The sequence below is a fragment of the Panthera leo genome, chromosome B1, assembly GCF_018350215.1.
Source record: "Panthera leo isolate Ple1 chromosome B1, P.leo_Ple1_pat1.1, whole genome shotgun sequence".
In the NCBI taxonomy this organism is placed as follows: domain Eukaryota; kingdom Metazoa; phylum Chordata; class Mammalia; order Carnivora; family Felidae; genus Panthera; species Panthera leo.
The window spans coordinates 199,410,717-199,424,474 of NC_056682.1; the positions used below are offsets into that span (position 1 = coordinate 199,410,717).

At 48.5% G+C, this 13,758-nt stretch overlaps 1 protein-coding gene across 1 annotated transcript in view; it reads right to left on the reverse strand.

Annotated features, from left to right (window-relative positions):
- EVC2 (EvC ciliary complex subunit 2) overlaps positions 1 to 13,758 on the reverse strand; it is a 134,931-nt gene that overhangs the window by 10,793 nt on the left and 110,380 nt on the right. The window contains exon 18 of the mRNA XM_042936925.1: positions 9,255 to 9,482. Within this exon, the coding sequence (XP_042792859.1) occupies positions 9,255 to 9,482 (228 nt within the window). The remainder of the gene's footprint in view (positions 1 to 9,254; positions 9,483 to 13,758) is intronic.

Genomic DNA, 13,758 nt, shown 5'->3' on the forward strand with positions numbered 1-13,758 from the left:
GTCCCTGCACCTTTCTGTACAGTGTGAACCCCAGAGGGCAGGGCGACGTCCCCACCTCCCTGACTGCAGCGCTCAGCACCGTGCCTGGCGGCTGGCACCTGCCGCTGACATACGTGGGGCATCAGCACACATCCGTCCACCCGGGGGCGAGGCCTGCACGGGGGCACAGCACCCCAACAGGACCCACAGCGTGCTGGGCGCCGTGCCAAGTGCTTCCAGAGATTGGTCTCACTGAGTCCTGTAACGGCTCTATAGAATGCATAGTCTTCTTGGCTTTTTTAATTGTTTAATTTACGTCCAAGTTAGCATATCGTGCAACAAGGATTTTAGGAGTAGATTCCTTAATGCCCCTTACCCATTTAGCCCCCCAGCCACAACCCCTCCAGCAACGCTCAGTTTGTTTTCCATGTTTATGAGTCTCTTCTGTTTTGTCCCCCTCCCTGTTTTTATATTATTTTTGTCTCCCTTCCCTTATGTTCATCTGTTTTGTCTCTTAAAGTCCTCATATGAGTGAAGTCATATGATTTTTGTCTTTCTCTGGCTAATTTCACGGAACATAATACCCTCTTGTTCCATCCACGTAGTTGCAAATGGCAAGATTCCATTCTTTTTGATTGCCGAGTAATACTCTGTTGTATATATATTCCACATTTTCTTTATCCATTCATCCATCGATGGACATTTGGGCTCTTTCCATACTTTGGCTCTTGTCGATAGCGCTGCTATAAACATGGGGGTGCATGTGCCCCTTCGAAACAGCACACCTGCATCCTTTGGATAAATACCTAGTAATGTAATAGCTGGGTCATAGGGTAGTTGTATTTTTAGTTTTTTGAGGAACCTCCATACTGTTTTCCAGAGTGGCTACACCAGCTTGCATTCCCACCAGCAGTGCAAGAGATCCTCTCTCTCCGCATCCTCGCCAACACCTGTTGTTGCCTGAGTTGTTCATGTTAGCCATTCTGCCAGGTGCGAGGTGGTATCTCAGTGTGGTTTTGATCTGTACTTCCCTGATGATGAGTGATATGGAGCATTTTTTCATGTGTCGGTTGGCCACCTGGATGTCTTTTTTGGAGAAGTGTCTATTCGTGTCTTTTGCCCATTTCTTCACTGGACTATTTGTTTTTTGGGTGTTGAGCTTGATAAGTTCTTTATAGAGTTTGGATACTAAGCCTTTATCTGATATGTCGTTTGCAAATATCTTCTCCCGTTCTGTCGGTTGCCTTTTAGTTTGGCTGATTGTTTCCTTCACCGTGCAGAAGCTTTTTATCTTGATGAGGTCCCAGTAGTTCATTTGTGCTTTTGTTTCCCTTGCCTCCGGAGACGTGTCGAGTAAGAAGTTGCTGCAGCCGAGGTCAAAGGTTTTTTCCTGCTTTCTCCTTGAAGATTTTGATGGCTTCCCGTCTTACATTGAGGTCTTTCATCCGTTTTGAGTTTATTTTTGTGTATGATGTAAGAAAGCAGTCCAGGTTCGTTCTTCTGCATGTCGCTGTCCAGTTTTCCCAGCACCACTTGCTGAAGAGACTGTCTTTATTCCATTGGATATCCTTTCCTGCTTTGTCAAAGATTGGTTGGCCATACGTTTGTGGGTCCATTTCTGAGTTCTCTATTCTGTTCCATTGATAGGGGGTCTGTTTTTCTGCCATAAGTAATGCATAGTCTTATTTTCCCCATTATGGACAAGGAAGTTAAGGCAGACGAGTTAAAGCAAGCTTCTGTTTCATGCAGTAATTAAGTGGCAGAGACAGAATTTGAGGCCAGGCCAGGGGAATCCAGGGTCTGTGTCCTTAATCATTGGCTAATCTGCCTCTCATTGGCCGAACAGAAGAAATCTGCATTCTTAGGCCACCAGAGTCGGATAATCTGGGAACAAGAGACTGTCTACAGCTCAGTGGGTAAGGGGCACAGGGGACACTGGAAGGTCCCACGACTCGTAGAAGGCAGGCACCTTGAATCCGTTACTCGGCAGATAGGCCAGTGTTCTAAGTGGGGTTGGAGGGTAAGGCTGGGCTTTAGTCCTAAGGGGCCTCGGATGGGCTCCATGAGACAATGGTGGTCCATCATCTTCCTAAAGTGAGTGTCAAAGAGTCTGCCTTCCTACTGAGGAGCCAAAGTTTGCATCTAATTTTCAAAAGGTTCTCAAAGCACCCCCCCCCCCCCCCCACTTCCAGCTCAGGAATACTCAAGAACTAAGAGAGAAGAAGAAAGGGCCAGAGAGGTAAACCAAAGGCAAAGTGTGGTGAGCACTTGGGTTTTGCCCGCCAGGGCCATGGAAGACTTTGGACACTTCCGAGGAGGGTCCTCTAACGCGCGCAGGTTTCTAACTGTGGCCATCCATCTCGTCGCAGCATCCCATATGGAAAGAGAAACCAGCCCAGAGCTTCCAACAGCGTTAATGAGTATCCGACAGTCTGTTGAGTCAGCACATCTGGAGCCTGGTCCCGGACCAGACTCTCACTGAGACGCCGGCCCCGGCCACCACATGGGGAAGGAAGGCTCGAACCCGCCCCTGCCTGTCTCTCCACGGCATGAGTAGAGCACAGAGAGCGCCACACGTGTTTTCCAAGACCGGGTCACAGAACGTGAATGGACTGTGTCCTAAAGGTTGTAACTGCTATTGTCCAGTTCTCCCAGAGGCCGCTCCGTCCCCCCAAACGCCTTCCGCCACCCGTCCGCCCACCTGCCACTTTGCCCAAATGGAATCCAAGGCTCGGTTCTGGGGCGGTCTTCCCTCATGCCCGCTCTCCTTACCGAAGTTGAATTGCTGAGGGCAGGGAGCACAGGGCCTGGCTGGTAGAAGGAACAACGGTCAGCATCAGCATCACTGTCTTCATTATTCATAATAGTAATAATGGCAGCAGCACGTACCCGACGCGTACATGGCCAGACGCGATTCGGTACAAGGTAGGAGGGTGCTATCACGCCATTAGAGATAAGGTGGCGGACGCACAGAGAGTATAAGAAAATCTCCCTGAAGGCACAGAGCTGCCTGGGCGCCACGCTGAGGGGTGATGTCACGTTGTTCTGACTCTGGGCCGTACCCCTCAGCTCGGTTTCTCTGGGACCCACTCCACAGGTATCTGCTGAAGGAATGGGGAGATGGATAGACAACGAGATGATAGACAGACAGACTGACAGACACGTCCAGGCCTTTCGTTGGGCACCGGAGATCAGGAGTGCATGAGAACACGGCCCCCAGACTCTGGGAACTCGCAGTCCAGTGTGGGAGACAGCTGTGCGGATATAGGGACAGGAAGCAGACATCATCTGCTATCGCCGAGACTCAGGAGGGAGGACGTGGGAGCGCAAAGCTGAAAGAGACCAACTCTGCCCAAGGGAATCACGGGTGGCTTCACAGAGGAGGCAACATGTGGCTTGTCTCAGAAGATGGATAGGAGCTTGCAAAGGGGCGAAGAAGCCAGACAGAGGTGATTCAGAGGAACGGAGGCCTGAATGTCTCTCAAGTGTGCAGAAGCAACAGAAAGTCCAGAGGTTTGAAATGCGGGGTCCGTCCCCAAGTGGTGGAAATGAGGCATTTATTTATTTATTTATTTATTTATTTATTTATTTATTTAATAAATGTTTACTTACTTATTTTGAGAGAGAGATTGAGAGAGAGAGCACGAGCAGCGGAAGGGCAGACAGAGGCGGAGTGAGAGAGAATCCCGAGCAGGCTCCACACTGTCAGCATAGAGCCCGATTCGGAGCTCGATCCCACAACCCTGGGACCATGACCTGAGCTGAAAACCAGGAGTCAGAGGCTCAACAGACTGAGCCACCCAGGCACCCTGAGGTGAGGTTTTTAAATACAGAGCTGGGGGTGGGGCTGTCAATGATCAGTTTTATGTTTCAGAGATTCCTTGGCTGCAGGGTGGAGGGGACCAGAGTAGGGAGAGGGAGGGGGGTGGAAACTGATGTGCGTACAGGAGCCGGGCTTTGCGGGAGAAGGGGTAAGCCCTACTTGCCAGCTGCTGGAGCTCGGTGAAATGATGTAACCTTCCTGAGCCTCTAGAATGGGTAGAATTGGGTATAAGAGCATCACGGGGTTGGGACACCTGGGTGGCTCAGTCGGTTGAGCGTCCGACTTTGGCTCAGGTCTGCTGTCAGCACAGAGCCCGACGCGGGGCTCGAACCCACGAACCTTGAGATCATGACCTGAGCCGGAGCCCGATGCTTAACCGACTGAGCCACCCAGGTGCCCCAGGAAACATTTTTAAACAATGCATCATGGGATTGACAGAAGGTTCAAACACTTAACAGGATGCTTTGGACTTAACGAGAGCTCGATTAATGTGAGCGACTTACCAGTAGTGTTATTTTTCTTTTTCATGCCTAGATTCATGCCAGCAGTGAAGCTGGGCGGCAGACGTCAGAAGTGAGGGAAAGAAAACAGTTCAGGCAGAATCCGCAGGCTGGGTGATTGGCAGCAAGAGGGCAGTAAGCCAGAGCATGAACCGAGGAAGACACCGGCTTCAGACTTGGAAGAAGGGAAACACAGCAATTTAAGCTACGGTGTGAACTCAGTGGGTACGGTCAGTCCAGGGTCCCATGATCTGTGCCGAGGAAGTCCGTCCTATGCAGACTTGCCTGTTCCGCCACTTGCCTCCGTGATTCAATTATGCCTCGTGTGCGTTCCCATTTCACAAGATAAGTCTAAATCTTCCATCCAAGGAGGTGTACCTGATACACGATACACTTTTCTTAGGACTCATTTCTTTCACAGCATTTCATGCCATGCTTTTTTTTTTTAAGTCCCCTGAGGGTTTAACAGCTTAGAAGCCCATTCACCAGGGAAAGCGGTTTTGACAGAATGATCCACTGTGGAATGAAAGTCTAATATCTGGAGCCAAACAACAGGTTTGTCTCCCCTCCAAACGCAAATCGAGAAAACGCTGGCATCACATCCATTGCCTTACCACCAACTTCATAATTACATCATCTGACTCAGGACCCGTGGTTCCAGTTCGGGATACCCAACTCTTGCAAACACATTCAAGAATAAGGAAGCTTTGGTGCTACCCCCAAAGGCTGTGAGATAAACAGAAAATGTAAGCATCACATCCAACCCTATGACTACAGAAATCAGGGTGGTCTCAGATAAAAAGAGCCACCGAGCATCTCAGGGCTGAGTTGACGGGCTGCCCAGGGCACCCAGAAGGAGCAGACACAATGTGAACCGAACACCAGAGGCTCTTCATATCTACTCTGCCCCTAATCGAGAGACGACCTTGACCTGCCCCTCCTCCGAAGGCTTCGCATCCTTCACCTATAATTCAGGGCCATGCCCATCACCCCTCAGCCATACTTGCTGTGGATTTTGGGGAAATACCCTGTGCAGATCCCCTCCTGTCACTAATTTGCCAAGAAGTTTTTGTCTGTTACACTGAGACGATCGTGCGAGTTTTTTCTTTTCTCCTTTAATCTGCTAATCTGGCAAACTTTGTAAATGGAGATTTTAAGGTTAAACCGACCTTCTATTCCTGGGAAAAACTGAACCTGGCCATGCTGTACTCATTATTTCATGGCTGGCTGGCCTATGTTAATTTTTGTTTACAAACTGTACATCCAAGTTTGCAAGTAAGGGTGAAGGGTTCGTTGTTCTCATACTACCCATGTCTGGTTTCGGTGTAAAGGTTGTCTGTCTGAGCTTCACAAAATGAGGAATAGTCCCTATTTTTCTAACACCAGGAATATTGTGTAGATGAGGTGGAAAAGTTTGTTGGAGCTCACCTATAAAACTATCGGGGTAGGTGTATTTTTGAGTGTCTTAGAAGACTTATTAATTACTGAATCAATTTCTTTCATGGCAATAGGATTATAAATAGACTTCTACCTGAGTCAATTTTGATGATTTACATTTTTCTAGAAATTCTTCCATTTTATTTCAGTTTGCAAGTCTATCTACATGAAATTGTTGGTAGAGTTTTGTTTTTAAAAACTCTACTTCATCTATAGTTATGTTGCTTTTCATTATTTACTTGTCCCAGGGGTGCCTGGGTGGCTCAGGTGGTTGAGCATCCCGACTTCAGCTCAGGTCATGATCCTGTGGTTTGTGAGTTCGAGCCCCACATCGGGCTCTGTGCTGACAGCTCAGAGCCTGGAGCCTGCTTCGGATTCTGTGTCTCCCTCTCTCTGCTCCTCCCCACTTACACTGTTTCTCTCTCTCTCTCTCTCTCTCTCTCTCAAAAATAAATAAACATTTAAAAATAAATTAAATAAATAAATAAATACATACATATAATATTATTTACTCATCCCTTATCTCTTTTTTAAATGGTCACTTGTGTCAGAGCTTTGTATATTTTATTAGACTTTTTTTCCCCCAGAAAATTCACCTCTTCTCTTTATTGATCTTTTCTATCACAGTTTTGTTTGGTTGGATTTTGGCAGTTTTAAAAATTTTATTTATGCAACCTTCCTTCCTTCTTTCTACAGATTAATTTGTCACTGTTACCCTCTAGCTTTTTATATGATTGTAATTGTGAACTTTTCTTCTCTAATTTAAGTTTAGAGCATTCATTTCTCTTAGAGCTGAAAAGCTGCGTTAGCCAAATCCCACAAATTTTGATCTGTTTTATTTACATTATTACATTATTTTTCTGTTCTACAGTTTTAGAAGTTTCCGTTATGATTTCTTTGACCAATGACTTATTCAGAGGTAAGTTTTAAAACTTCCAAAGTATGGGCTTGGAGTAATGACCTTTTCTTAAGTGGATTTAAACCTAATTGGTCTTTTCTTTCAAAAAGGTGGTCAAAATGATATCATATAGTCGTTTCCTTAACTGTTCCAACGTGTGCTGCAGAAGCAGATGTGTTTGTTAATTGCCAGCTGTAAGATTCTGTAGGTGCACATTAAATACAGACTGATGAATGGGTTATTCAGTTCATTGGTATCTTTCCCTGTGTCTCGTCTGATCGCCCACAGAAAGAGGGGGGTGTGCAGAAACCCCTCACTATCACGAACGACTCATCAACGGTCTATCAAGTTTTCTTTTCATTATCTTGGGTCTTCTATCACATATACGCAACTGGAGACTTGCTTTGCTCTCCAGGTGAATGAAACTTTAAAATCATTTTGGTAGCACCCTTAATTTTTAAGGCAATGTCATAAATCGTGATTTTATAGTCTAGGCTGCTAATCCGAGCATCCGACGTCTTTAGGGATTTTAATCTGTTGGGTTTTGTTTCTCCGACACATACATCATCTCGTCTTGCTTACGTGTTAGGGGACTCCGAAATTCAATTGAGAATACTTATTTGGCTGAAATTTATCTGTGAAAATCCCGAGTTGCCCAGATTGAGGCTATTTTTCTCTAGAGAAGATGTGCCGTGGCTTTGGCCATGCACCAGAGGCGTCATTCAACCTACAGCCATTTTATTTTATTCTATTTTTTTATATGAAATTTATTGTCAAATTGGTTTCCATACAGCCAGGGCTCCTCCCAACAGGTGCCCTCCTCCATGCCCAGCACCCACTTTCCCCTCCCTCCCACCCCCCCCCCCCCCCAACCCTCAGTTTGTTCTGTTTTTAAGAGTCTCTTATGGTTTGGCTCCCTCCCTTTTTTTTCCCCCTTCCCCTCCCCCATGGTCTTCTGTTAAGTTTCTCAGGATCCACATAAGAGTGAAAACATATGGTATCTGTCCTTCTCTGTCTGACTTATTTCACTTAGCATCACACTCTCCAGTTCCATCCACGTTGCTACAAAAGGCCGTATTTCATTCTTTCTCATTGCCATGTAGTATTCCATTGTATATATAAACCACTTTAATTTAATGTATCAGCTTAGAGATTTCCTGACTGGAGGGCTAAAGTATTTTTGGATTCCTTCCTCACAGCAGCAAGAGCCTTTGACTACAAATTCACGGGGAGACTCCCCTCCACCCCACCCCACCCCCACCCCCGGAGCAGGGCTGGGGAAGGGAGGGAAGGACAGGTTTCCCTGGTAACACCTTTGACAGCAGGTGACTTTCTCTTCCCACCCCCTCACTGGGTGTCCTACCTCCTCGAACACCCCCAGCCTCATCTCCTGTCTCCCCCAAATGAACCCCAAATCCCTGGGTTGTAGGTTTCAGTCTTTTCCCCTGGATCTGAGCCTCTGGATTTGCCTTCCCCAGGATATCCTTGGCCTTTGGGAATTTTCCACATTCTCTTGTGAACTCACAAAGCACTAAGAAGTATGCTCATTTTTATTTATTTAGCATCCAGATGTTTTGTGCTGGAATGCCAACGTTTCCACATCTTTCTATCCCTAACAGAAATCAACGTCATAATTGTGGTCACAGTGCAGGACGCATGATGTTTATGGGAAAAGTAGTTCTGGACTCTTCAGAATCTAATGTTATTTATGACTTTCAACCCCCACCGGCAAGATCAAGGTGGACAGTCCATGAACGTGACCTAGAGAGTTTAAGTCAGAAACAGACTGCATTCCGCTCCTGGCATTTCTTTATTAGCCGCGTGGACTTCACAAAGAACTTGATATGCCACCTGCCGGGATCTCAATTTCTCTACCCGAGAACTGAACAGCAGTACCTACTTCACAGCACAGTGCTATAACTAAGCGATATAACGTGTGACAGGGACCATAAAGGTCCAGCAGTAAGACCGCAACTTATACTCAATCGCGCTTAACGGGTCATTTTTAGATGCATGCTTACGAACTCTTAACGCTCAAATGAGAGTATGCCCATTCACAGCTTGTTAGCGCTTTTGCTCGCATATACTCAATAAGCCTGAATTCCTTTTCCTCTCCAGAGGTAGGATAATAACATACGAAATTCTAAAACACTCTCCTCAAGGATCTAAGGTTAGTCCTCAGTTACTTCCATGGCTTTTGTTTTATGAATACACCTCTCGCACCTTGAAAAAAATGCGGCGTGCGGGAATAACCGTACAAATGTGATCATAAACGTAAACAACAGTGCAGTATTTCATTGCATCTAGGGCGCCGTTAAATTGAAAGCCACACTGTTATTTTTCACGGCTCTGTGACGGAGCTCCTGATGCTGCTGTGGATGTGGGAGACGCATCCCGGTGTCAGAGGTGTTAAAAATGTTGTAATTCAAAAGGTTACTTCTCAGGGGCAAGGCAATCGAGCAGCCTCGGGGTTGTAAGTTCCCTCACTTAGTCCTCACTGCGACCCTGAAGCATACACAGGGCAGGCGACCACCCACTTGCCGGCGGGGGGTGGCAGGGGAGCCAGAGGAGCCCATCCCCGATCGTCCCCTCTTCCTTCCCGAGCCCCCGCGCTCACCGGGCTGTGCGACCCCAGGATCTGCTCGCAGGCCAGCTTCGTCAGGGTCTCCGACTCGCTCAGCTCCTCCAAGAGCAGGTCCTGGACGCTCAGGAGGGCGGTGTAAGCCCACAGGGTCTTGGCTATCCTGGCGGCCTTCTGGAACTGCAGGGAGGCGAGGGACTCCGCGAAGCGTGCCTCCTGGGCCTCCAGATGCTGCACGCGTTCCCGGAGCAGCTCCCCGCGGACCTGGGGACGGCAGGCCACAAGCCACACAGGTGAGTGGCGGGGGGTGTGGAGAGAGGACTTCCAGACAGCAGCCCGCTAGGCTGAGCTCAAGCGCCCATTCACTGGGGGTGGGGGTGGGGGTGGGGGTGGGGGGGCTCGGGAAGGGCCTCCACGACTTGCAAAGAAGCAAGCACTGGGAGGTGCAGCGTGCAATTTAGGACCACGGGGTGTCTCTGCTTGCAAACACTCGCCTCGCTGGGGCTTCTGGAGTCTGGCCGTTCCCTCCACATTTATCTCTCTGGAAGGTGCAGGGAATTACGTGGCTACCCAGCGTGAAATCCCATCCAGAGGATGAAAGTTTAAACTTCGGAACAGGCTCTGAGCCCCTTCCCACCCCGCTCCCAGCAGAGGTACGCCTGCAAAGTCTCATCTGTTCCTCTGCTCCCCCCACCGCACCCCTGGGACTCCACCCTTCCCGGGTGCCTGGGGGCTCCCCGCGGGACTGAAATGCCCGGCATCCTCGTCTTCCTGAAGATCCTCTATTTGTCCTTCCGTCCCCGGTTCCAACCACTGTGTTAGAAGTGTCCTCACCAAGCACATGCTTGTCACTCTCGTCTCTGCCTTTCCTCCTCCTGCTGGCCCTCACCGCACCGTTGACCCAGCGGGGACCCGAGCCCCTCGGGGGGAGGGCCCAGCACCTGAGGGGCTCCAGAAACCCCAGACAAGGGAATGCATCCACTCTCCTGGGTCCCACAACCAAGCAGTTCATTCTGACATCAGTGTGTCTTCTCTATGTCCCCACTGCCTCTTCTCCTTTCTCCAGAAAAGATGCCACATGAACAAGGGGGCCTGATGCTTCTCACACGTGGCCCCCCGAGCCCCTGATGGCCGCTCCCTTTAATGTGCACCCCCTCCCCTCACAGGGACGCCACAAGCCAAAAAGCGGCCTGCTTGAACACGTGTCTTGGTGAAGTCTTTCCTTTAATCTTTAAACGTGTGTGGAATTTCGGGGCGCCTGGGGTGGCTCAGTCGGTTAAGCGTCCGACTCTTGGTTTTGGCGCAGGTCATGATCTCACGGTTAATAAGTTTGAGCCCCGCGTCGGGCCCTGGGCAGACAGCACAGAGCCTGCTTGGGAACCTCTCTCTCCCCCTCTGTCTCTGCTCCTCTCCCACTTGCCCACACACACACTCTCTCTCAAAATAAATACATAAACTTTAAAAAGTTACTTAAAAAAAAAAAGCGCGTGTGGAATTTCATTGCAAAACCAAAGGTAAACGTAACCCAGATACGGACGGGGTATCACACAGCCTTAAAAGGAAAGGAAATTCTGACACAGGCTACGATTTGGAGGACGGCGTGCTCCGTGACATAGGCCAGTTACAAAAGGACAGACACTGTAGGATTCCTAGAGCAGTCAAGTCCATAGACACAGAAAGCAGATGATGTGTGCCAGGGGCTGGGGGCAGCAGACACGGGGAGTTGGTGTTTCGTGGGGACAGAGGTTCAGTTTGGGAAGACGGATGGCGGGGACGCTTTGCACAACAGGGTGAACGTACTGCATGGCACTGGCCTGTATGAGCAGAAGCGGTTAAGACAGTAAGTCTCACGTCATCTATATTTTACCACAATAAGAAATATTGAAAAACTTTGTGGAATTCTGTTTTCTGCCATGTCACCGATTTTTTAAAAATTTTTCATGCTTATTTTATTTTTGAGAGAAAGAGACAGAGCGCAAGTGGGGGAGGGGCAGAGAGAGAGGGAGACCCTGAATCCGAAGCAGGCTCCGGGCTCCGAGCTGTCAGCACGGAGCCCAACGCGGCGCTCGAACCGACGGACGGCGAGATCATGACCTGAGCCGAAGTCGGTCGCTTAAGCGACTGAGCCACCCGGGCGCCCCTTCATGTAACCTATTTTTAATATTCATCTGTTTATGTTCGGAGAGGTCTCGGGTGGCTGACACAGGTAAGAATACTTATGTGATGTGGGGGCTGGCGGAGGATGCCGACCCCGGATCTCCCGTGGCTGCACAGCCCCACCATGTCCATCCACGTGTCCCTCGGAAGCAGACAAGGCCCAGTTTGAAAAGCGCAGATTTCACCTCTACAACCTGACCTTCGGGAAGAAGTCTGATGGGGGTGGAGAGGGAAGAAGTCCCCCAAAGGAACAAACGGACAGCTTGCCGGCTGGGGAAGAAACTTCTGTCTGCAGGGCCCTACAAACGCTTCTTGGAGAGGCAGGGCCTCTGACCAGCCTCAGAGAACGGAGAGGAGCCACCAACGGAAGGCAGGGTCTGCAAAGATACACAGTATAGGCACCTGCATATCTGGTTCAGGGCAACGCCCACAAACATCGGGGGCCAGAGGCAAGAAGACACAGAAGTATGGCAGACAGACAGAGCTGGTCTGGAAGACAGACGTTCATTTCCCTGCTCGAACGGGAACAAGAAGCCTCGTTCTCAAGAGGGTCCTACTAGACCCCCACCTTGCCCTAATGTGGACAACCAGGTGACAGTCACCTGCCCACTGATGGGTTCCCATGGTGACTTCGGATCACACCTGGACCTCCTGGGTTGGCTGGCAGTCACACCCAGCCTGAGGCGTCCACACAGTTCATGCGGTGCCCCCACGTCCCTCCAAGACTGGGCAAAGCCTCGGGAGAGTGGGACCCAAGAGCCGTGTCTGATGGCTTCTTCATGGGGACGCGGGGTCTCTAACGTGCTTCAAGGATCTTCCCAGTCTTCCTGCAAATGCCTTTGTCCCACAGCTACTTTCTTCCTGCAAGTCTGCAGACAGAAAATCCATTTATGCTTTCATTCATCAATCCAAAAACTGACCAATGAGCACCAAGTAGGTATCATATAAAGGAATGTGTGATGCACTTAGGAGAGGGGGCGGGGGTAGAGAAGAGGTGAAGATGAGTGAGACAAGAATCTGACCCTGAAAGAGCTCCCAACTGAGGACCCAAGTAGGCACAGGGGTGAAGGGGGGCCAAGGGCTCCAGAGCCAGAGGCCCGGGTACGGTTTCCAGCTCTGTCACTTACTGTCACTCATTAGCTCGTGACCATGGGCAAATTCATTCAGCTGCGTATGACTCTATTTCCTCATCTGTAAAATGGGAATAATAATACCTCCCCACGCATGGGTTTTTTTAAAAAAAGCTTTACTGAGGTATAATTGCCATACGATAGGCTGCACATATTTATTTTTTTATTTTTTATTTTTTTATTATATGAAATTTATTGTCAAATTAGTTTCCATACAACACCCAGTCCTCATCCCAAAAGATGCCCTCTTCAATGCCCATCACCTCCCCTCCCCTCCCTCCCACCCCCCATCCACCCTCAGTTTGTTCTCAGCTTTTAAGAGTCTCTTATGCTTTGGCTCTCTCTCCCACTCTAACTTCTTTTTCTTCTTTTTTTCCTTCCTCTCCCCCATGGGTTTCTGTTAAGTTTCTCAGGATCCACATAAGAGTGAAACCATATGGTATCTGTCTTTCTCTGCCTGACTTATTTCACTTAGCATAACACTCTCCAGTTCCATCCACGTTGCTACAAAAGGCCGTATTTCATTCTTTCTCATTGCCACATAGTATTCTATTGTGTATATAAACCACAATTTCTTTATCCATTCATCAGTTGATGGACATTTAGGCTCTTTCCATAATTTGGCTATTGTTGAGAGTGCTGCTATAAACATTGGGGCACGAGTGCCCCTATGCATCAGTACTCCTGTATTCCTTGGGTAAATTCCTAGCAGTGCTCCTGCTGGGTCATAGGGTAGGTCTATTTTTAATTTTTTGAGGAGCCTCCACACTGTTTTCCAGAGCGGCTGCACCAGTTTGCATTCCCACCAACAGTGCAAGAGGGTTCCCATTTTTCCACGGCCTCTCCAGCATCTATAGTCTCCTGATTGGTTCATTTTGGCCACTCTGACTGGTGTGAGGTGATATCTGAGTGTGGTTTTGATTTGTATTTCCCTGATGAGGAGCGACGTTGAGCATCTTTTCATGTGCCTGTTGGCCATCTGGATGTCTTCTTTGGACAAGTGTCTAGTCATGTTTTCTGCCCGTTTCTTCACTAGATTATTTGTTTTTCGGGTGTAGAGTTTGATGAGCTCTTTATAGATTTTGGATACTAGCCCTTTGTCCGATATGTCATTTGCAAATATCTTTTCCCATTCCGTTAGTTGCCTTTTAGTTTTGTTGATTGTTCCCTTTGCTGTGCAGAAGCTTTTTATCTTCATGAGGTCCCAATAGTTCATTTTTGCTTTTAATTCCCTTGCCTTTGGGGATGAGGCT